General features: G+C 39.4%; 1 protein-coding gene across 1 annotated transcript in view; it reads left to right on the top strand.

Annotated features, from left to right (window-relative positions):
- The window catches only part of LOC124775029, a 120349-nt gene that overhangs the window by 84635 nt on the left and 10685 nt on the right, over positions 1 to 25029 (top strand). The window contains exons 10-11 of the mRNA XM_047249797.1: positions 7265 to 7412; positions 11075 to 11287. Of these exons, the coding sequence (XP_047105753.1) occupies positions 7265 to 7412; positions 11075 to 11287 (361 nt within the window). The remainder of the gene's footprint in view (positions 1 to 7264; positions 7413 to 11074; positions 11288 to 25029) is intronic.

The raw sequence follows: 25029 nt of genomic DNA, 5'->3' as shown, positions 1-25029 counted from the left end.
CAGGACAGTATTCCAGTTGATAATCCACACTGTTGTAATTTTTAATAAATAGAAATGATGGCAGTTCATGTCGTATTTATTAATAACTAGCTCAGCACCCACTGCTTCACTCACATTGACTGTAGGGTCTGAAACTTTATATTTATATTTATTCGAATTTTTATGTCATTATGCCCATTGCTTATGTGTAAAGCAACACATTGCAAACAGTGTAAAACCAGATACCAATTTTCATAATTGTGTCTTCAAAATTCCTTAATAGTGACATATATTCAAAATAATTTCATCCCCTACTTCTCCCCCGTAGGGGTGGAATTTCAAAAAAATCTGTTCTTAAATGATGCCTCTATTATAAGATTGTAGCGGAAAACAGAAAAGGAATCAAAATATGGAACTGCTTTATCAACATTAGGCGAAGTGGAGCAGCACAGTACGGAATGTTATCCAGCAGCAGATTTTGATTTCACATGTTTGCACTTGAAAATGAAGTAGCTGTATTTTGGCTGTTGTTCTGCTTTTATTTCATGGTGAAGCAAGAATTTTACTTTTGTTATGATTCATAAGCCTTATTGCTTCATTCCCTACCCCCAACCCCCTGTAACCTAAACCCACAATTATTCACAGATATGCAGCTAGTGTAATTAGCAGACAACTCTTGTCTCATCAAATTGTGATGGCAATAAAAGAGTCTTATCCAAAGAAAATGTGTATGAAAATGACAGGTAGATATCATGGGCACCTTTGTATGTCATGCATTAAAATTTTTGGTTAATTCTAAAAATATATGTTCAGTTCTTGTGAGAGCAGCACAAATTGAGTAAAATTAGCTATCAGATGTGCTTTCTGAATTGTGTATTGCTTGCCTATTTTAGTGGTAATGACCAATACAAAGTGAACATGAGAATGTTGCATGTGAATTACTTGTTTATCCTCCAGACACAAATGATTTAATTTTTCATCTCTTATCCATTTCTATTACATGGAGTAGAGATCCTTATAACATTGTATGTGCTCACTCACGATTGTAGTGTATGTCTAAGACCAGGTGCACCCTGCCAGTGGCTTTCTTAATAACTAACAATGGATGACACTTAAACTATATCCAGTAATTTGATTGTCTGTCATTTTATTTATTTTCTTGTACTTTAGGCCATAAGCTTAAAGGTAATGGATAGGGTTTACAAAAGAATGGATTTTCATTTTTTATTTTAAATTGTCAAATGTAATCATCTATTACTCCTAGTTTGTGTGAATGTACTGATCTATATTTCCATAGAATATTGTGTAAATCTTTCTTCTGCTACTCTCCTGAGAGAATAGATTGATAAGCTTTACTACAAATTTGATCATAACCAATCTACATATCAATCATAGCTCCTTCCTTGCTAAGCAGTTTTGCATTTGTAATTAAGTACATATTTTTTACCAGTACATTTTGTTGATCCATTGCCAGAAGGTGCTACTAGCTGACAAATAGTAAAATTTCCAAAACAACAGTTCTACATCAAAATCTAAAGTAACTTTTTACTTAAGTAACTATTCTATCCCAAATAATCTTTGTAAATTAACATTAAGCACTATTAACGAAGTTTGCATAAACTGAAAATTTCCAGTTCTTATAGGTACGCACGTTTCTTGTTTTGTTAACTTACCTTTGCATCCGGGAAGCCATGTGACATATGAAGGGCTTATTTCAGTAGTGGTACAAGTCCATTTTTGTTCTGAGATACAGAGTCCTAAAGTTGAATAATATCTGGGTATCTCAACTGCAGATTTTTCAGCACTCATTTAACTTTAGGACTCTGTATCTCAGAATGAACAAAAATGGGCTTGTACCACTATTGAAATAAGCCCTTCATATATACCTGTAATAGGTAGTGTAGGACACAGATCTTTATTTCTCATTATTTGTAAAAAGTCTTGAGAGAGCTGTAGTCGACATTCTGTCCAGTGCCACTAAATCATGCTGTGTGACTTCTTCTCCATTTTCAGTTGGGCCAGGTGGCAAAAGAGCTCTGATCTATTTAAGCTACTAAAATGACGTAACTATGTTTGTGATAACACTCAGCAACATTCCAGTGTACATTTACTTCTGCAGCTGCAGGTGATGCAGAGCTCTCATAAGTTGTAGCTCACAACACACCATATATTCAACATTTCGATATCAAACACTGAATGATGGTTCTCATCATGGTCCTTAGCACTTCCATCATTTACATTCATGCCAACACCCTTTTTCTCCTTGACCTCCACAGCACCACCAAACCGTGAAAACAAAGTGTAAGTGGGCTTGTGATTGTGTTGTCACATCCTGGAGATTGGCCACTGTCCCAGGACATTCCACATGTTCTGTTATAATAACAGGATAATTTCCTTTAAGCACCGCATTATTTGTGATGGGTGCATTTATAGGTATTGCATTATCCATATCATTGTTGGCTGTGTTTGGTACAGGCACTTGCAGCTGTATGTTATCTGATGAAATGAAATCAATTCTGACATTTTCTGCACTTTGATTGTTGCCACTGTTATAAACATGACATAAGTTAGTTTCTCTTTTCTTTACAGGTTGGTTTGGGAAACGCTTACATTTCATGTTGTTGGTGCCTCGGTGTTCTTCTTGGATATCTTTAGTGTGCTCTTTATTTAAGTTGTCTAAGCCTTCTACAAAGGTCATCACTTACTGTTGGCCATCCTCTACATCAAATTTCCTTTCTTACATAGTGTGGTAATCTGCAAATCAATACTTTAACAAGGTGTGATATCTCTATCGGATTATCGGATTATCTGAATTTTTAGATTGATTCAAATGTCATTCAGTATACGTCTTAAAACTTACTCAAGAACTGTTGTTATATTTTGGGTCTAATAAGCTTAATGCCAACTTTTGTTGTGTACTAGACAACCAGTATTTCCTCTTGAATTTTTCTTGAAAATCGTTCCACAATTTAAAATCATCTTAATGAGCTGTTCCCCATTCTACCACTTCCCGTGCCAAATAAAAAAAGTTCAAAATCTATTTTCCTGCATTCTTCCCACTTCTTGGATAATAACCTAGAAAATACCTTCCCATCAGGTTTGAACTTTGGAAATTGTTTTGATAAATTCACGCCATTTCATAGATGCAGTTCTTCTGTTAACTCACCTGATATTCAGGTATTGTTAATGGTTATTTTGGGTATTTTCTAATGCTTGCCACAACTTCTGGGGACCGATGACCTCACTGTTTGGTCCCCTCCCCCAAATTGATCAACCAACAACTTATGAATTTCCTTCTGGTGTTTTACAGTATCGCCCAAAGAATTTGTTGTAGCACTAGTGGATTCAGCTTTCTCTTTTAACTTTTGTTCAACTAACTCTTGTAGATGCTCCTCAAAACTGGTGAAAGCACTTGGGGCACAATTACTTAACCAAAATCTGTACTTTAACACCCCTAATTGGCCTTGCATATCTGAGTTATGATTATGTATACTTCCTAATTTGACAGTTCTTATATGTGTAACATTTTATTGTTTAACTTTTAAAACTGTTCTTAAACGACCTTCCTGAATAAGTCACATTGTCTTTCTATCTGCTTGACTAACTCCTTAGGTAACTTTAATGAGATCTCTTCCATATTAGAAATTTTGTCTGCTTTTGTAGTTACCTCCTCTGCTTGGGTTGTAATACTATTAGATAACTCTTCTAACTTTCTTAATATTTCTGATAAATTGCCTTCCATGTTTGGCTAGTAACCAACATACAGTATAGGCAACAACATATTCACTTAATAGCATGTAAATAATGTTGGTCTGTTTTGACACCAGGGCACAAAACCAGTGAAATGTATTTTTACAGCACTTTACTGCAGATTTGTCATGTGTGCCTGCAGTGATATACCGATGAGCCACTGCATAGCCATTGTGTAGCCAGCTGACTGGCCACTGCACCGCAAAGCAATGCTGTGCTGTAGTCGTGCTAGCCAGCTGCTGGAGGGATGCTGTTCGATGTCACTGCTGTGGCTTTAGTCTCGAAATCACCACATGGAATTCTTCCATGTCATCAGGAAGATTCTTCTGCACTCTTGTAGCAAGGGTTACTTAAGCATGTGAATATCTTTTGTCGTTGAACCCGTTGCTATGGTCAACTAGCATCCATTGCCTAACTTTTTAAAAAATATTTAATACTTCTTCAGATTTAGCACAAAATAAACTTATTTCTTCTTCATCAGTCAAATCAGTTCGGGCAACAACACTGTGTGTGCCTGCTTATATATTCTCGATTATTGACTTGGGTTTTTCTGGGCAACATCATATCTTCTTCTGTTGTTGTCATCAAAATTCTTGCCAAATTGCAAATGCTTTTTTCTTTTTGCACCACTAATTTTCACCCTGTGTCATGGTTGCCAGAATAGAGTATTACTAAGGTGAATTGCTGAAGATGGGTTACTCCTCCTATGATCTGTTATCTAGTTGCATGTGTGTCAATTTTACCTTCCAAATAATGTTAAGTCTTTGTTCTTGAAGTTAATGCTGTAGTCAACCTGCTATGCAGTGCCACTAAATCGTACCATGTGACTTCTCCTTTGCAATTGGGGCAGTGCTGAAAGAGAGCTGTTGCCTATTTAAGCTACTGAAATGATGAAATCAGGTTTGCAACATTTTCACGGTACATTTACTTTAACAGTTGCAATTGTAGCTCACAATAGGTTGTAACGTGTGTGTAATGCTTTGACATTAGAGAGTGAATGACAGTGCTCATCGGAATTCTTCAGCTGTTCCATTGTTTTCATTCCTGCCAGCACCACTTTTCTGCTCGATTTCCACAGCACTGCCAAGCTGTGTCACCAAGCATAAGCGGACCTCCACAGCAGGTCGAGACACGCATTTGCCATCGTGCTTTGCCAATATGCTACGACAAGTTCCTTCTGCAACTGTATGCACGTGCATCCAAAGAGGGTGTGCACAGTGGAAAGTTACACATTTACCAACTACGTAAACCATATTTTCAGTTTTCATGGACATCTTTCATCAGCTAAAGAGGACAAAAGTGGGCCATGTTATTCCAAAGAAACCCATGTTACACCACACAATGTGTGCCACAATCTGCAGCTGGTTGCATCCTTATCCCACAGTGGCACTTCCCTTCAACAAGTAGAATGAGTCTTCTCCACAGAGTGCACAAGATGACCCTGCGTATCCCTTGCTGCCATTTCCATAAGAGGTATTCTGCATGCATTAGATCTGCCAATGATTAACAGACCCCAACTCCTTTTGCACTTGTATCCCCCGACAAAAGACACAGCAGGATTCCCGTGGATGAAGAATGTTGCACAGGCTCTGTTTCAGTTTCTCTGGAAAATAGCATATAAAATGAAACTTGTTGGTTGTGGGTAGATATAGTACACTGAGTTCTCTCCACACTCTGCCTCTCCCATACAAGGCCTTCATGCCTATCATACCTGCCACTGGCATGCCACTCACAGTCAAGTCAGTGATTGGCAATAGGTTTTGTATTTTCTGGAGAGGGGATATTACTTTATATTCTTTTGGTACAACTGATAGGTGTCTTTCTCTAGCACAACTAACACACCCATTCACAGCAACTTCAAGGCAGTGTGTCACACCATAACCTCTAAATTGTGCCAGGACAGTTTGAGGATCATTTGAAGTGTATGCTGTTCTGAAGCTTCGTAGAAGACTGAAACTGTGTGCCAGACTGGGAAGTGAACCCAAAACATTGCCTTCTGGGTTTGAGTCTTGGCCTGGTACACAGTTTTAATCTGCTAGGAAGTTTCTTGAAGCTACTTTCATACCCACTTTCTCCCCTCCCCCCCCCCCCCCCCCCCTTCAAGTTACATTACTGCAAAGTATGTGCCCATCTGCCTGATTTTAGTTAAAGCAGTCACCACAAATTGTGTGTGTTGTTTTGAGTGGTCATAGTTAGAGGTCAGGATGTCTCCCCACCACTTTCAGTGTCTCATTGAGTCCATGCCCTGAAGCTTTACTGCCACCATCTGGGTGAAACCTAGTGCTACACATGATTGTGTGGGTGTATGAAATTCAGTTGCTTCCAAGTTACAAGGATCGTGCTGCACTGTCTCACCTTGTTGGTAATTACCTTTCTCCATGTCGATGATAAATTGTTTTGGCATTAATATTATATAGTGATTGGTTGAGTAAAGTTCATTAAGCACAACAGATTGTTATGCCACTGTGAGTTTATTATATTATTTGTTGAAAGTTATTGTTGAAACAAAGTAATAAAATAATGCCATGAGATTCAAATGAAATATAAACTTTATAAATTCTTCAATCTTGGATGACACTGCCTATGTGCGAATAAATGTTCACTTTTCTTTTGACACATGATTGTAAACTTGAGTACATTATTTGGGTTTCTCAGACCTGAATCACACAAGAAGACTCCTCATTAATGACTGCCCCACTGGTGCACACTCGAAAACAAGCCACTGTAAAACTCATTTTTTAGCCCAGAGATGTCTAACCATGTGTTGTCTCATCTTACAGCAGTTGTATTTGTTCTCATATCAATTGAGATATAGCAATGGTAATGTCACAGAACATATTATGAAAGTGCAATATCAGTATAAACCTATATATGGTACACATATATAGGTTTGAAATGATGTTTTCCATCTTGTGTACTTCATAGTACAGTAAAGAGCCATAGACTGAAACAATACAGAATGAAATGGCTTACATGAAGATGCAAGCAGTTTGTGTGGCTTGTTTGTTTGTTTTGTAGTAACCTTGGAAATTTGATTGTCTGCAGCAGAAAGGTCATCTTCGCTCAGGAAACGTAAACTGGTCTCATTTTTTTCGTAAGTTGCCGTTAATTTCGCTAAATAAAGCAATTCTTTCACATTAAATACTACAGAAAAAAAAGTAAATTAATGTGAAAATCTCATTCTGTAAATTAATGTTGATATATTGACATTGTTAAATAGGTATTATTTGACACACAGGAATTTCACCTGACTGCTGAAACATTTCTTCAAGTACTCTGTGAATATGTAAGGGGATGGAGAAGTAGCTCAGATATCTGAAGAGATAAAATTGTAAATCTTTTTTGTTTAATACTTCAAAGAAGCAAACAAAAAAATGAAAGAAGGTTAATGAGACAGAAATTTTTGAACATTTTAAATTGCAATGTGTTCTATTTTTATTTCTTATTAGCCCTGTAAATTTTGCATGTTAGTTGTAAACTTGTTGTTTCTGAAACTTTGAACATACCCTACAACAAGAAACTACTGTTTTTGCAGGCAGTTGCGGAAAGAAGCGTACAACACTTTCACACTGTGGTTGAAAGTAGCAAAGGCTGGAAGTTGTGTAGAAATATCTTCACCTGATGAGCTCATTGGCTTACTGTTGGGCGATGTGAAAATAAGTCATACTGCAGTAACTCTTTCGGTACATCCTTCACTTATTATGTAAATAAGTTGCATAAATTATGCTATAGGGGATATCTTAATTCCTTTGTAAGCATTTAGTTGCCAGTTTTGCATACACAAATAATTCAGTAAAATTTTGTTTGGGCTTGTGTATTATCCCTGTGTGTGTGTGTGTGTGTGTGTGTGTGTGTGCACGCGTGAGCGTGCATTCGCACTTATTTTTATGATAAAACATAAGTTATACTGTAATTTTTGTAGTGTATTTTTGGTTGGTGTAAAGAAAATCAGAGTTTACTAGGTTGTTGTTGTTGTGGTCTTCAGTCCTGAGACTGGTTTGATGCAGCTCTCCATGCTACTCTATCCTGTGCAAGCATTTTCATCTCCCAGTACCTACTGCAACCTACATCCTTCTGAATCTGCTTAGTGTATTCATCTCTTGGTCTCCCTCTACGATTTTTACCCTCCACGCTGCCCTCCAATACTAAATTGGTGATCCCTTGATGCCTCAGAACATGTCCTACCAACAGATCCCTTCTTCTGGTCAAGTTGTGCCACAAACTTCTCTTCTCCCCAATCCTATTCAATACTTCCTCATTAGTTATGTGATCTACCCATCTAATCTTCAGCATTCTTCTGTAGCACCACATTTCGAAAGCTTCTATTCTCTTCTTGTCCAAACTATTTATCGTCCATGTTTCACTTCCATACATGGCTACACTCCATACGAATACTTTCAGAAATGACTTCCTGACACTTAAATCAATACTGGATGTTAACAAATTTCTCTTCTTCAGAAACGCTTTCCTTGCCATTGCCAGCCTACATTTTATATCCTCTCTACTTCGACCATCATCAGTTATTTTGCTCCCCAAATAGCAAAACTCCTTTACTACTTTAAGTGCCTCATTTCCTAATCTAATTCCCTCAGCATCACCCGACTTAATTAGACTACATTCCATTATCCTTGTTTTGCTTTTGTTGATGTTCATCTTATATCCTCCTTTCAAGACACTGTCCATTCCATTCAACTGCTCTTCCAAGTCCTTTGCTGTCTCTGACAGAATTACAATGTCATCGGCGAACCTCAAAGTTTTTATTTCTTCTCCATGAATTTTAATACCTACTCCGAATTTTTCTTTTGTTTCCTTTACTGCTTGCTCAATATACAGATTGAACAACATCGGGGAGAGGCTACAACCCTGTCTTACTCCCTTCCCAACCACTGCTTCCCTTTCATGTCCCTCGACTCTTATAACTGCCATCTGGTTTCTGTACAAATTGTAAATAGCTTCTCGCTCCCTGTATTTTACCCCTGCCACCTTTAGAATTTGAAAGAGAGTATTCCAGTCAACATTGTCAAAAGCTTTCTCTAAGTCTACAAATGCTAGAAACGTAGGTTTGCCTTTCCTTAATCTTTCTTCTAAGATAAGGCGTAAGGTCAGTATTGCCTCACGTGTTCCAGTGTTTCTACGGAATCCAAACTGATCTTCCCCGAGGTTGGCTTCTACTAGTTTTTCCATTCGTCTGTAAAGAATTCGTGTTAGTATTTTGCAGCTGTGACTTATTAAGCTGATAGTTCGGTAATTTTCACATCTGTCAACACCTGCTTTCTTTGGGATTGGAATTATTATATTCTTCTTGAAGTCTGAGGGTATTTCGCCTGTTTCATACATCTTGCTCACCAGATGGTAGAGTTTTGTCAGGACTGGCTCTCCCACGGCCGTCAGTAGTTCCAATGGAATATTGTCTACTCCGGGGGCCTTGTTTCGACTCAGGTCTTTCAGTGCTCTGTCAAACTCGTCACGCAGTATCATATCTCCCATTTCATCTTCATCTACATCCTCTTCCATTTCCATAATATTGTCCTCAAGTACATCGCCCTTGTATAGACCCTCTATATACTCCTTCCACCTTTCTGCTTTCCCTTCTTTGCTTAGAACTGGGTTTCCATCTGAGCTCTTGATATTCATACAAGTCGTTCTCTTATCTCCAAAGGTCTCTTTAATTTTCCTGTAGGCGGTATCTATCTTACCCCTAGTGAGATAGGCCTCTACATCCTTACATTTGTCCTCTAGCCATCCCTGCTTAGCCATTTTGCACTTCCTGACGATCTCATTTTTGAGACGTTTGTATTCCTTTTTGCCTGTTTCACTTACTGCATTTTTATATTTTCTCCTTTCATCAATTAAATTCAATATTTCTTCTGTTACCCAAGGATTTCTACTAGCCCTCGTCTTTTTACCTACTTGATCCTCTGCTGCCTTCACTACTTCATCCCTCAAAGCTACCCATTCTTCTTCTACTGTATTTATTTCCCCCATTCCTGTCAATTGCTCCCTTATGCTCTCCCTGAATCTCTGTACAACCTCTGGTTCTTTTAGTTTATCCAGGTCCCATCTCCTTAAATTCCCACCTTTTTGCAGTTTCTCCAGTTTTAATCTACAGGTCATAACCAATAGATTGTGGTCAGAGTCCACATCTGCCCCTGGAAATGTCTTACAATTTAAAACCTGGTTCCTAAATCTCTGTCTTACCATTATATAATCTATCTGATACCTTTTAGTATCTCCAGGGTTCTTCTATGTATACAACCTTCTTTCATGATTCTTAAACCAAGTGTTAGTTATGATTATGTTGTGCTCTGTGCAAAATTCGACGAGGCGGCTTCCTCTTTCATTTCTGTCCCCCAATCCATATTCACCTACTATGTTTCCTTCTCTCCCTTTTCCTACACTCGAATTCCAGTCACCCATGACTATTAAATTTTCGTCTCCCTTCACAATCTGAATAATTTCTTTTATTTCATCATACATTTCTTCAATTTATTCGTCATCTGCAGAGCTAGTTGGCATATAAACTTGTACTACTGTAGTAGGCGTGGGCTTCGTATCTATCTTGGCCACAATAATGCGTTCACTATGCTGTTTGTAGTAGCTTACCCGCATTCCTATTTTCCTATTCATTATTAAACCTACTCCTGCATTACCCCTATTTGATTTTGTGTTTATAACCCTGTAGTCACCTGACCAGAAGTCTTGTTCCTCCTGCCACCGAACTTCACTAATTCCCACTATATCTAACTTCAACCTATCCATTTCCCTTTTTAAATTTTCTAACCTACATGCCCGATTAAGGGATCTGACATTCCACGCTCCGATCCGTAGAACGCCAGTTTTCTTTCTCCTGATAACGACATCCTCTTGAGTAGTCCCCGCCCGGAGATCCGAATGGGGGACTATTTTACCTCCGGAATATTTTACCCAAGAGGACGCCATCATCATGTAATCATACAGTAAAGCTGCATGCCCTCGGGAAAAATTACGGCTGTAGTTTCCCCTTGCTTTCAGCCGTTCGCAGTACCAGCACAGCAAGGCCGTTTTGGTTATTGTTATAAGGCCAGATCAGTCAATCATCCAGACTGTTGCCCTTGCAACTACTGAAAAGGCTGCTGCCCCTCTTCAGGAACCACACGTTTGTCTGGCCTCTCAACAGATACCCCTCCGTTGTGGTTGCACCTACGGTACGGCTATCTGTATCGCTGAGGCACGCAAGCCTCCTCACCAACGGCAAGGTCCATGGTTCATGGGGGGGGGGGTTTACTAGGTGGTATACTGAAACCATTGTGTATGTTTATGATACATTATTCTGTATGGCTCAAAAATATTTTCCACGATATTACAGGCAGCAAAGGCCAGAGGTCGTCATCTAACTAAACAGCAACGTAAACAGTTGAAGTTAGCTCAAGAAAGTTCCACTTCATCATCAGAGTCTTCTTGGTCACGTACAAAGCTATATGATGAAACTGCCAATCGTGGCACATGTACTGCAGCATTGAGAACGCTGCAATGGATTGTGCAGAGTGCTGGACCATTTCTTAAACCAACATTGCATAAGGTGAGTGGTTTCTTACATCTGTAGTGAAATGTCAAATTCAAAAACACCTTGAACATATAAAGAAAGTGTCTACAAAGGCAACTCATCATCTTTTGTTCTTTTTGTGTGTACTTTTTAAGAAACCTAGTTTTTATTTGTTATTTTAGCCAGATTAACGAACATTACTACTTCTCACCTAAAGCACACTCTGGCAGCCAGTTAGCATTCAGGTGCTTCCAACTTTGAAAATCATTTTCAGTGCATATGCCACACATGATTGTAGAAACTTGTTTAATTAATCATTTTCCATAATTTTGTTGCAATTGTTTTTAGTGCTCATGGTTCTTCGTATGTTTTATCCTGTCATTGTAACTTACTCTTATGCTTCCAAAAATCCATTTTGTATCAAAAGTAAAATTCATTGGAGAAAACTATAAACTCTCCTAATTTCAGTCCAGAAACGATAGGAGGACAGTGCATTCAATTGAATTATATTTGATTTACCATTCTGAGATGTAATGACTTATCGTCACACCAGGTAATTCCCTCTCAGCCTGGGAGCTGAATAACAACAAAATTAGAATATGATTCCTAATGTTGGAAGCTGTGCAACTAGTAGACACAAACTCTGAACAGAGACTGTTAAGATCACAATTTTAGCAATGTTTGAATGGGAGGTACTTCAGCAAGCATCTCTGCCCTTTGAATCATATCCACTGATTTCAGAGAGAAAAAAAAAAAAAAATTAAATTAAACTGCATCTTCTATCCCCTTTAAAGTTGGCATGACTTTACAGTGTGGTGTAAAAGATAACAACTTCATGGAAGAGAATTAATCTAATCCATTGCATTATGTAAGAATATGAACATATACAGTTATGAGCATGTGACATGTTTGCTGCACGCAGCATTCAAAATAAACATGAAATGCATGCAGATTGCTGGTGCTCAAAAAGGCGGTCATTATGGAATTCAGATTAGGCCTAATCTTATTCGTTCATTGACATATTGTGTTGCATAAATCCCATTGTGTAGAACAAGTCATGTTATATGTTAACAGGCAGAAGCAGCCACTGAAAGCTACTTCTGTAAAGTTTACTAACAAAGAATTTTGAGTAGTGCTAATGTACTCACACTGATCATTTGGGGATTAATTCTACATTACTTGATGTATGAATACAGATATTAGGAGCAGTATAACACAGCTAGACCAACAAAAAATTGAAACTCAAATCCTTGAATTATGTGGATGGTGATGGGAAAGGATGACCAATCAAAAGGGAAGCAGTAAAGAGTGTAATAGCTGCAAAGATAAATGGGAAAGCAGTAGGTACAGATTGGGCTGGGCAAACAGTACTAGTTTCCAGACACGATCAGAATTTCCTCATATGTCGCTGAGCTGTATCAATTATTGGGCTCTCCACAGACACTCAGGTGACGTATGACTCGATATTGTGTAAGTGCTAACAATACAACAAGCTATTTCTTTGCTCACAATTTGAAAATTTCGTTGGAGGAAATAACATTAAATCCTGCTTTTGATTCAGTTCGTATTTGAAAAAACTTGCAGAAGAGTTCTTGTATGTTATGTTTCCAGTGCTGAGCCTTTATTTGCATTATGTGGTAGTACTCATTTTAATGTAGCAGTTTACAAAGTATTTATGGTACACACAATATTAGCATGCATTTTATGGAAAATTGAAGTTGCCATTCCAGTTGCATTGTATTTCACATTCTGTTAAGACTATTACCTCTCATGAAAATTTCATAATGTAATGTAATTGGAAAGATAAAAAATCTACCCACCTTGTGATGGCAGGAGAACATGCATATAAAGGTGTAGAAATTTGCTAGCTTTCGGAACAATGGTTCCTCCTGGGAGAAGGGTTGAAAGTGAAGAAAGAGTTGTGAAGGACAATGACTTGTGAGTTTTGAGGAAATGGGGAGGGTTCAGAAAAGTCTTCCAGAACCTGGGGCAGGGGAAACATACCAGACAAGATTAAAAGAAAAGACTGATTCTTGGGGACTGCATTGGATGAGATTTGAATACCTGAGAGATTAAAGGTGGAAGATAAGGTAATGCTCAAGATGAAGGTTACTAACAAAATATTTTGCACTAGTATGAGTGGAAAGCTAAGTGCTTTGTATGTGGTAGAGGTGGGATCGGGGAAAAATAGATTGGCTAGAAAATAAAATCTTCTAAAACTAGAAGAGAGTGAAGAAAGGAATAGTTACTGAGGATAAATCCTGAGCCCAAAGAAATTAATGTAAATTAAGACCAGCTGAGCTAACATTACTGTTTTCTCACTCGTGGCACTAAAAGTAGCCCCAGCATATTTTCATACTGAGGAATCTAATTATTTGATTCAGTTTAGCCTTTGCTCCTCATCATTTGAGTGTATTTTCTTCAGATGACAGATGTCAGGTGTATAAAATTAATGGACTTTGGACTACTTTGCCTAATTTCATTAAAAAATAATGAAGTGCACAATATGTGATAAGGTATTACATAGTCAAAACACAAACGCAACAGCAGTTGTAACAATATTATGTAAAGTTGCCACGCACTATACAGCGGAAATGCTGAGTCGCTGATAGGCACAACAAAAAGACTGTCACAAATATAAAGCTTTCGGGCAGTAAGGCCTTCATCGACAATAGAAAACACACACACACACACACACACACACACACACACACAAACAAACTCAACTCGCACACATGGCTGTTTTGACGAAGGCCTTACTGGCCGAAAGTTTTATTTGTGACAGTCTTTTTGTTGTGCCTATCTGTGACACAGCATCTCTGCTATATGGCAAGTGGCAACTTCCCTTTTCATAATATTTTTACATTGCATCCTGGATTTTCCATTGTTTGATTTTTGCCTGACAGCAGTTATAAAATAATAAAATATTAAATGAAAGGCGAAGAAAATCAACGAGAGGCACCATTGCCAAACGTTATGTACCAATAGGCAGATACTGTACATTGTTGATGTATTTATTCCATCTGTTATAATAGATAGCTAGCTTATGAATATGGCATAATGAGCATTTTTAGTTTTTTAAAATAAATTTCAGAAAGAATATTATTGAAAAATATGCTCTTTACTCATTTTGCCATCGCCTGTTGTAGGCACTGCTCCCAAACAGATCGAATTTGACAATATGATTGTTAGGTTAGTGAGTATAAAGATTATCAGCCTTCATCAGTAGTAGATAATATCAGTTTGAAAAAGTTAGCGAAGATGTTCGATCCACAGTAGAGTATTCTAACTAGGAAAAGGCTCTGTCAGATGATGGAAGAAGCATGCAAGTGCAGTGTAAATGATGTCAAGGGCACGCTATCTGCTGCTCAATATGTATCATTAATCACAGACAAAGAGACAATCTTCAACCACTGAATCATATTCAGCTGTGACTTGGCGTTCTGTAGAAGATACGTGGACCTAACAAAGTCTGTCATTGAAAACTGTGTTTTTGTGGAGGCTCATACATCCTCCCAGCACTTGTAGCAACTCTAAATGAATGCAATCTGTAAAAAATGGTAAGATGACAAATATAATAATGACAGTGCTAGAAACATAAAAGCTTCTGTCAGTAACATCACAGGCATTCAGCATTTACTGTGTTTTGCCCATACCGTCCAGCTCTTGGTAAAGCATGCTGTATCTGTTGTTCACGAAATACAAAAAGTGCCATAGTATTGTTGGCTTTTTTCTAATAGATTATCTGGCAAACCAGAAACTGGAGACTTGACAGCAGCAGTTAGAGAAAGAATGTCTTTGATTGATCCCAGAAATGGAAACACATTGGAATAGCACCTTTGCAATGCTTACCTGATTACATGAAGAAATAGAGTGAGCCGCTGCTACTTTAGCTTGTTTCCTGGATGCCCCAGCGTTGTTGAATGCTTCAGAGTGGGATATAGTGCCACATGCGCTTTCTGTGTTGTCACTTTCTGAATCACTGACATCTGAAATGTCATTGAAGAGTCACATATCCATATCCACAGTAATTCCAGTGATTAAAGCACAGCACATTGTCTTTAGTCTTCACAACAGTCCTTGTGACCCTGCTGAAAAGTTGCAGCATAATCTTTTTCAGTAGGTCCAAGTAATTTTGCTTTAGTGTAAAATATAAAACAGATGGTACTCGTGTCATTACTAGCCCCACACTAAAGAAGTGATGGTTCAGAATCCACAAAAAACCAGAGAGCTACTTTTGAAATCTCACGGCCCTACGGAATTCCATAGTGAGAGAGGAACAGATTTCTCAAGGTGGCGTATCATTTTTGCCGTCAGAACATGGTCAGCATTCTTCTAAAAGTGCAAATCATTGCCGCGTGGGGTAGCCGTGCAGTCTAAGGCACCTTGCCACGGCTTGTGCGGCTACCCCCGTCGGAGGAGGTTTGAGTCCTCCCTTGGGCATGGGTGTGTGTGGTGTCGTTAGCATAAGTTAGTTTAAGTTAGATTAAGTAGTGTGTAAGCCTAGGGACCGATGACCTTACGAGTTTTGTCTCATAGGAACTTAACACAAATTTCCAAATTGCAACATCATTAGGGATTGCCCTTGACTGTAAAGTCCAGCAGTGTAACAATCAATGTACAGCAACTTCAGTTGCACTCATTGAGTGCCAGAGACATAAGGAGGAGGTCCTTATACATCATACTGCAGATCCTTTATTAATTTTCAGAATGATGGGTGCCAGAGACAATAGGGGGAGGTCCTCATACATCATACTGCAGATACTTTATTAATTTTCAGAATGATGGAAGTAGATATCTGAATATATCCCTGTTAACAAAAAAAAAAAAAATTACTATGGTTATTTTGTGCCAGCTGAAAGAATATTTTAGAAGTCAGAACTCCTATTAAAAAACCAGCTGAACAGTTTATCTGGAAGTATGATCAACTAGATTGTTTTGTTGAATCCTAATGATATCTAAGACCTGTGTCTCATGTACAATTTTTCAATGTCTTTTTCATCATTACCATGGTTGAGAAGTAAAAGATGTGTGTAAAAACATATATGTTGTATGTCTGTGACATTGTAAATGCTTTTTATGAAAAGTACATACCATAGATATTTTTGTGGTGTTATGTTCCCTATTCAACTGTGGAACTTGTAATAGTATGCAAACGCAGTTCGTGTGAGGGACAAAGTTGTTATTTTCAATCACCGTGGTTGTAATTCTGACCACTGAGTCATTTTCAGGTGAACAATTTCTTTCTTAAATTCTTGCCAAAAAATTTAAACATTATTCCATCACCTTTTGGAGGTGTATCTGCGATATCTGGAGGTGTATCTGATATTTTGGCATACTGCCATTCTATAGATTACTACGTAGCAAGATTTTTAAATCACCTTACACAACACTGTGAAGTAAACACGCATGTGTCGGAGAAAATACTGTTGCTAAACTTAAACATTGATTAGCATAAGAACAGAGGACATCACTATTTAAAAAAATGGCACATTTTATTTAAAACTGTGTAAGCCTGACATGTCTCATATCATGGACAAACAAAAATACTGCAACAGCAGTCTGTTCAGAATTACTTCAGGATTGACAGCTACGAAGGAAGTAGTGGGGGTGAGGTTTGCGAGGAAGGCACACCACGCATTCAGCCAATTCCATGAGACCTTTAGTAAGCAATTGCGTTTGCCAGACCTTTAGCTCCACCACTACAACACTTGTCATTTAGACTATGCTGCAGTTTGAAACACCTTCTTGCCCTGTACAATTATTTGGTGTGCACTGCGATTCATTTTTTTCCCAGTTGTAGGGTTAATATTTTATCTTTTATGTTTAAAAATACATAATCAGGAAAAATGTATATGGGAGAAACAATTTTTCTAATGGTTTAAATGTCACACTGTTGCAGTTAAAACTGCGTGCCGCAAAGAAAGCAAAATTACACTTTTTGCACCAGAGCATTTTCTTTCTCTCAGTCAGTTGTAACTGAAAAGTTGTACATTGTTGTTTAAAAAATAAGTAGTCTATATTCATCTGAATGTTTAATAGAGTATCATTTAAAATTTGAAGAGATTATTGCTAACAGTGTTTCACTATACATATTTGTCAATACATTTATTACAGCAACATGTAAAAATTTGAAGTAATTAGGTCATGTAATTTTGAATTTTCGGTAACAGTTTTATCCTGTATATATTGTTGTTGTGGTCTTCAGTCCAGAGACTGGTTTGATGCAGCTCTCCATGCTACTCTATCCTGTGCAAGGTTCTTCATCTCCCAGTACCCACTGCAACCTACATCCTTCTGAATCTTCTTGTCTAAACTATTTATCATCCACGTTTCAATTCCATACATGACTACACTCCATACAAATACTTACACAGACAACTTTCTGTCAGTTAAATCTATAATCAATGTTAACAAATTTCTCTGCTTCAGAAACGCTTTTCCTTGCCATTGCCAGTCTACATTTTATATCCTCTCTACTTCGACCGTCATCAGTTATTTTGCTCCACAAATAACAAAACTAATTTACTACTTTAAGTGTCTCATTTCCTAATCTAATCCCCCCGCAGCACCTGATTTAATTCGACTACATTCCATTATCCTCATTTTACTTTTGTTGATGTTCATCTTGTATCCCCCTTTCAAGACACTGTCCATTCCATTCAGCTGCTCTTCCAGGTCCTTTGCTGTCTGTGACAGAATTACAATCTCATCGGCGAACCTCAGAGTTTTTATTTCTTCTTCATTGATTTTAATTCTTATTCTGAATTTTTATTTTGTTTCCTTTGCTGCTTGCTCAATATAAAGATTGAATAACATCAGGGATAGGCTACAACCCTGTCTCACTCACTTCCCAACCACTACTTCCCTTTCATGCCCCTTGACTCTTATAACTGCTATCTGGTTACTGTAGAAATTGAGAATAGCTTTTTGCTCCCTGTATTTTACCCCTGCCACCTTCAGAATTTGAAAGATAGTATACCAGTCAGTATTGTCAAAAGCTTTCTCTAAGTCTACAAATGCTATAAATGTAGGTTTGCCTTTCCTTAATCTATTTTCTAAGATAAGTCATAGGGTCAGTATTGCCTCACGAGTTCCAACATTTCTACAGAATCCAAACTGATCGTCCCCGGGGTCGGCTTCTACCAGTTTTTCCAACCGTCTGTAAAGAATACATGTTAGTATTTTGTAGCCATGGCTCATTAAACTGATAGGTCAGTAATTTTCACATCTGTTAACACCTGCTTTCTTTGGGATTGGAATTATTATATTCTTCTTGAAGTCTGAGGGTATTTCGCCTGTCACACACATCTTGCTCACTAGATGGTAGAGTTTTGTTAGGCGTAGCTCTCCCAAGGCTGTCAGTAGTTCTAATGGAATGTTGTCTACTCCCGGAGCCTTGTTTCGACTTAGGTCTTCCAGTGTTCTGTCAAACTCTTCATGCAGTATCGTATCTACTATTTCATCTTCATCTCTTCCATTTCTATAATATTGTCCTCAAGAACATCGCCCTTGTATGGACCCTCTATATACTCCTTCCACCTTTCTGCTTTCTCTTCTTTGCTTATAACTGGGTTTCCATCTGAGCTCTTGATATTCAAGCAAGTGGTTCTTTTTTCTTCAAAGGTCTCATTAATTTTCCTGTAGGCAGAATCTATCTCTCCATTCATCAATTAAATTCAATATCTCTTCTGTTACCCAAGGATTTCTATTAGCCCTTGTCGTTTTACCCACTTGATCCTCTGCTACCTTCACTATTTCGTCTCTCAAAGCTACTCATTCTTCTTCTACTGTATTTCTTTCCCCCATTCTTGTCAATCATTCCCTAATGCTCTCTCTGAATCTCTCTACAACCTTTCAGTTTTTATCCAGGTCCCATGTCCTCAAATTCCCACCTTTTTGCAGTTTGTTCAGTTTTAATCTACAGTTCATAATCAATAGATTGTGATCAGAGTTCACATCTGCCCCTGGAAATGTCTTACAATTTAAAACCTGGTTCCTGAATCTCTGTCTTACTGTCATATAATCTATCGGAGACCTTCCAGTATCTTCAGGCTTCTTCCATGTGTGCAACTTTCTTTTATTATTCTTGAACCAAGTGTTAGGAATGATTAATTCTACCAGGCGGGGTCCTCTTTCATTCCTTACCTCCATTTCATATTCACCTACTACATTTCCTTCTCTTTCTTTTTCCTACTATCGATCGCCAATCACCCATGACTATTAAATTTTCATCTCCCTTCACTATCTGAATAATTTCTTTTATCTCATCATACATTTCATCAATCTCTTCATCTGCCGAGCTAGTTGGCATATAAACTTGTACTACTGTGGTAGGCGTGGCCTTCGTGTCTATCTTTGCCACAATAATGCATTCACTATGCTGTTTGTAGTAGCTTAACCACATTCCTGTTTTCCTATTCAGCTACTCCTCCATTACCCCTATTTGATTTTGTATTTATAACCCGGTATTCACCTGACCAGAAGTCTTGTTCCTCCTGCCACCGAAATTCACTAATTCTCACTATATCTAACTTTAACCTATCCATTTCCCTTTTAAAATTTTCTAACCTACCTGCCCGATTAAGGGATCTGACATTCCATGCTCCGATCCATAGAATGCCAGTTTTCTTTCTCCTGATAACAACGTCCTCCGGAGCAGTCCCTGCCCGGAGATCCGAATGGTGTACTATTTTACCTCCAGAATTTTTTGCCGAAGAGGACGCCATCATCATGTAACCATACGGTAAAGCTGCATGCCCTCGGGAAAAATTACAGCTGTAGTTTCCCCTTGCTTTCAGCCGTTCGCAGTACCAGCACAGCAAGGCCGTATTGGTTAGTGTTACAAGGCCAGATCAGTCAATCATCCAGACTGTTGCCCCTGCAACTACTGAAAAGGCTGCTGCCCCTCTTCAGGAACCACACGTTTGTCTGGCCTCTCAACAGATACCCCTCCGTTGTGGTTGCACCTACAGTATGGCTATCTATCGCTGAGGCACACAAGTCTCCCCACCAACAGCAAGGTCCATGGTTCGTGGTGTGTGTGTGTGTGTGTGTGTGTGTGTGTGTGTGTGTGTGTGTGTGTGTGTGTGTGTGTGTGGGTGGGTGGGTGGGGGGGGGGTGCATTAATTGGTATAGCACTTAGCGGCCCCATCAGTCAAACAAATCAGTAACAGCTTGCACTGTACATGCTTGATCATTGTCCTGCAAAATGATGGTCAGGTCCTGCAGAAAGTGTCATCACTTCTGTCTCTATGCTGTTCATTTTTGGAGCACAACCTATGACCAGCTTAGAGACAGAAGTGATGACACTTTCTACAGGATCTGATCATCATTTTGCAGGACAATGCTCAAGCACGTACAGTGCAAGCTGTTCCTGAGATGTTTGACTGATGGGGCTGCTAAGTGCTATACCACCTACTACACTCGCCTGACTTAAGCCCTCGTGAGTTCAACTCTATTTCTAAACTGAAGGAAATACTTCACAGCACTCACTTCAGAACTGCTACAAATTTGTCGGGCAGTAGACTGCGCCGCTCAAACTATCAACACAACTGGCACTGCTAAGAGTATCCTACAACTTCCATAACACTGGCAGCAGGTTATACACAATGCTGGTGACTACTTTGATGGTCAATAAAACTTTGAAACATGTATCTATTTTGTGCGAGCTGTAAATAAATATTTGCTACTATTAAAGTCCCAATCCTCATATTTTTAAAAATAGGTACATAAAAACAAATATTCACATGCAACACTGTGTAAAAGTTTCACAGGAATTAACTAACAACTTTTAGCATTTTGTGAACACAAACATATGCAGCCTGAATTTTTATATGCAAAGATTGCCGTTGTTTGTTGTGTGAAACTGAACAATGTCATAAAAATATTTGTCAAATGACAGATACTACTGTCTTGGCCATGAATTGCTGTCCATTCCGCAAAGTCAGTCAAGAGAAATGATTAGTGCATTATGTGCCTGCACTGTCTTGATTTTGATAATGCTTCCAATCATTTTGATATTACTGACATAATGCCTACCAAGGCAAAGCAAAAAGGGATGATGGGCTTCAGCATCGAAGTGGTAAATTTAAAGTGGTGGATCTTATGGCTCTAATCTCCTTCGACAAACTACAGTTCCCCACATACAAAATCAACAACCTGGCAAAAAACGTACAGGCCTACAGTCATTTAGGCTCCCACCTTGTCACTGCCATGTATCTCAATAGAACTTGTTTGGGCCCAAATTAGTTTTAAAATTAAAATTAATTTTAAAATTAAAATAAATATCTGCAGTCGAGGCACTCGTCAATGGAGCAATTAGCAGAGAGACCACTGAAGACTGGAAGAAGGCCATCAGTCATATGCAATAATCACAGTAAAGCGTGACAGAATAAAGCTATTTTAAAGCATCCTATTAGAAAATGGTCACATCATTAAATAATGACAGTAATTGTCACTTAAACTGTATGTAATAACAATGAGGGCAATGGCAGTAGAATTTTTCCATCATCTTCCCAAAAATTCAAATGAATATTTGGTGTGTGCATAGCAAAATTACATTTGTGTAAAGTTTGTCCATCAGTAACAAGGTTATTATCAGCAACTAAGTGCTAATGGAGTTCAGCTCACGAACTAACTGCTAATACACAAAGGAAATCTATTTGACTGTTTGTGTTATAATTTCTGCATTATTGAGGTAATGTATTATGTATCACTGTTCTTACCCCAGTGACTCAGTGGTTAAGTGGCCAGGCTGCAAATCCAAAGGTTTCAGGTTCAATCGTTAGTCAATCCTAGGATTATTATTCGTCACATTTTGCTTGTTTCATCATTGGCAGTGTTTGTTGATGTGATAAATGCCAGCTTACATCGTGATTCAGAAGCCCCATGAGAACTGTAGACCCCCTATAACTGGCTGGGTAAATCAGTTCAAAAGTTGAGGGAAGGCAACAGCATATAACCTTATTTATTTATTTATTTATATAAAAAACAAAGATGCTGTGACTTACCAAACGAGAAAGCACTGGTAGATAGACACAATAAAAAACAAACAAAAACACGCACAAATTTCAAGCTTTCGCAACCCAAGGTTGCTTCATCAGGAAAGAGGGAAGGAGAGGGAAATACGAAAGGATGTGGGTTTTAAGGGAGAGGGTAAGGAGTCATTCAAATCTCGGGAGCGGAAAGACTTACCTTAGGGGAAAAAAGGACAGGTATACACTCGCGTGCGCGCGCACGCGCACACACACACACACACACACACACACACACACACACACACACACACACACACACACACACACGTGACGTATGAGGGGCGGCAACTTGAAATTGGTGGATGTTGAGGCCTAGTGGGTAACGGGAAGAGAGAATATATTGAAGGGCAAGTTCCCATCTCCGGAGTTCTGATAGGTTGGTGTCAGTGGGAAGTATCCAGATAACCCGGACGGTGTAACACTGTGCCAAAATGTGCTGGCCGTGCACCAAGGCATGTTTAGCCACAGAGTGATCCTCATTACCAACAAACACTGTCTGCCTGTGTCCATTCATGCGAATGGACAGTTTGTTGCTGGTCATTCCCACATAGAAGGCTTCACAGTGTAGGCATTTCAGTTGGTAAATCACGTGGCTGCTTTCACACGTGGCTCTGCCTTTGATCGTGTACACCTTCCGGGTTACAGGACTGGAGTAGGTGGTGGTGGGAGGGTGCATAGGACAGGTTTTACACCGGGCGGGGGGGGGGGGGGGGGGGGGCGGTTACAAGGCTAGGAGCCATAGGGTAGGGAAAGTGGTTTGGGGATTTCATAGGGATGAACCGAGAGGTTACGAAGGTTAGGTGGATGGCGGAAAGACACTCTTGGTGGAGTGGGGAGGATTTCATGAAGGATGGATCTCATTTCAGGGCAGGATTTGAGGAAGTCGTATCCCTGCTGGAGAGCCACGTTCAGAGTCTGATACAGTCCCACAAAGTATCCTGTCACAAGTGGGGCACTTTTGGGGTTCTTCTGTGGGAGGTTCTGGGTTTGAGGGGATGAGAAAGTGGCTCTGGTTATTTGCTTCTGTACCAGGTCGGGAGGGTAGTTGCGGGATCCAAAAGCTGTTTTCAGGTTATTGGTGTAATGGTCAGGGATTCAGGACTGGAGCAGATCCGTTTGCCACGAAGACGTAAGCTGTAGGGAAGGGGCCGTTTGATATGGAATGGGTGGCAGCTGTCATAATGGAGGTACTGTTGTTTGTTGGTGGGTTTGATGTTGACAGATGTGTGGAGCTGGCTATTGGACAGATGGAGGTCAACGTCGAGGAAAGTGGCATGGGATTTGTAGCAGGACCAGGTGAATCTGATGGAACCAAAGGAGTTGAGGTTGGAGAGGAAATTCTGGAGTGCTTCTTCACTGTGAGTCCAGATCATGAAGATGTCATCAATAAATCTGTACCAAACTTTGGGTTGGCAGGCCTGGGTAACCAAGAATGCTTCCTCTAAATGACCCATAAATAGGTTGGCGTACGAGGAGGCCATCCTGGTACCCATGGCTGTTCCCTTTAATTGTTGGTGTGTCTGGCCTTCAAAAGTGAAGAAGTTGTGTGTTAGGATGAAGCTGGCTAAAGTAATGAGGAAAGAGGTTTTAGGTAGGGTGGCAGGTGATCGGCGTGAAAGGAAGTGCTCCATCGCATCAAGGCCCTGGACGTGCGGGATATTTGTGTATAAGGAAGTGGCATCAATGGTTACAAGGATGGTTTCCAGGGGTAACAGATTGGGTAACGATTCCAGGCGTTCGAGAAAGTGGTTGACGTCTTTGATAAATGATGGTAGACTGCATGTAATGGGTTGAAGGTGTTGATCCACGTAGGCAGAGATACGTTCTGTGGGGGCTTGGTAACCATCTCAATGGGGCAGCCGGGATGTTGGGGTTTGTGAATTTTAGGAAATAGGTAGAAGGTAGGGGTACAGTGTGTCGATGGGGTCAGGAGGTTGATGGAGTCAGGTGAAAGGTTCTGAGGATTCCTTGAAGCTCTGCCTGGACATCAGGATTGGGATTACCTTGGCAGACTTCGTATGTAGTGTTGTCTGAAAGCTGACGCAGTCCCTCAGCCACATACTCCCAACGATCAAGTACCACGGTCATGGAACCTTTGTCAGCCGGAAGAATGACGATGGATCGGTCAGCCTTCAGATCACGGATAGCCTGGGCTTCAGCTGTTGTGATGTTGGGAGTAGGATTAAGGTTTTTCAAGAAAGACTGAGAGGCAAGGCTAGAAGTGAGAAATTCTTGGAAGATTTGGAGAGGGTGATTTTGAGGAAGAGGAGGTGGGTCCCGCTGTGACGGAGGATGGAACTGTTCCAGGCAGGGTTCAATTTGGATAGTGTCTTGGGGAGCTGTATCATTAGGAGTAGGATTAGGATTATTTTTCTTCGTGGCAAAGTGGTATTTCCAGCAGAGAACCTCTGTCCTATCCAAAGGCCTCTCCTTCAGCCCTACTCCCAGATTCAACCAAACAGCCCTCGTCAAAGATTTACTGTCCTACATTTGTATTCTCTGCTGGAAATATCACTTTGCCATGAAGAAAAATAAAACAATAGCGAGACCTAATGCAACTCTTCCAGAAGACACTGATGCCAGTTTTGTTTTTATAAAAGTATAGTTTGCAAGTTTGAACAAGGTGAATGAAATGAAATGCAAGATTATATTTGTGTTCTGTGTGGGATGTGGCAACTCTGCTCCATGCCTCCACTTGTTTCTGTGCAGTTTTGATCCTAAAGTAATTTTGCACAGACA

Source organism: Schistocerca piceifrons, chromosome 2 (assembly GCF_021461385.2).
Source record: "Schistocerca piceifrons isolate TAMUIC-IGC-003096 chromosome 2, iqSchPice1.1, whole genome shotgun sequence".
Lineage (NCBI taxonomy): Eukaryota > Metazoa > Arthropoda > Insecta > Orthoptera > Acrididae > Schistocerca > Schistocerca piceifrons.
The sequence above is the reverse complement of the archived record's forward strand: the minus strand, read 5'-3'. Positions and strand labels throughout refer to the sequence as shown.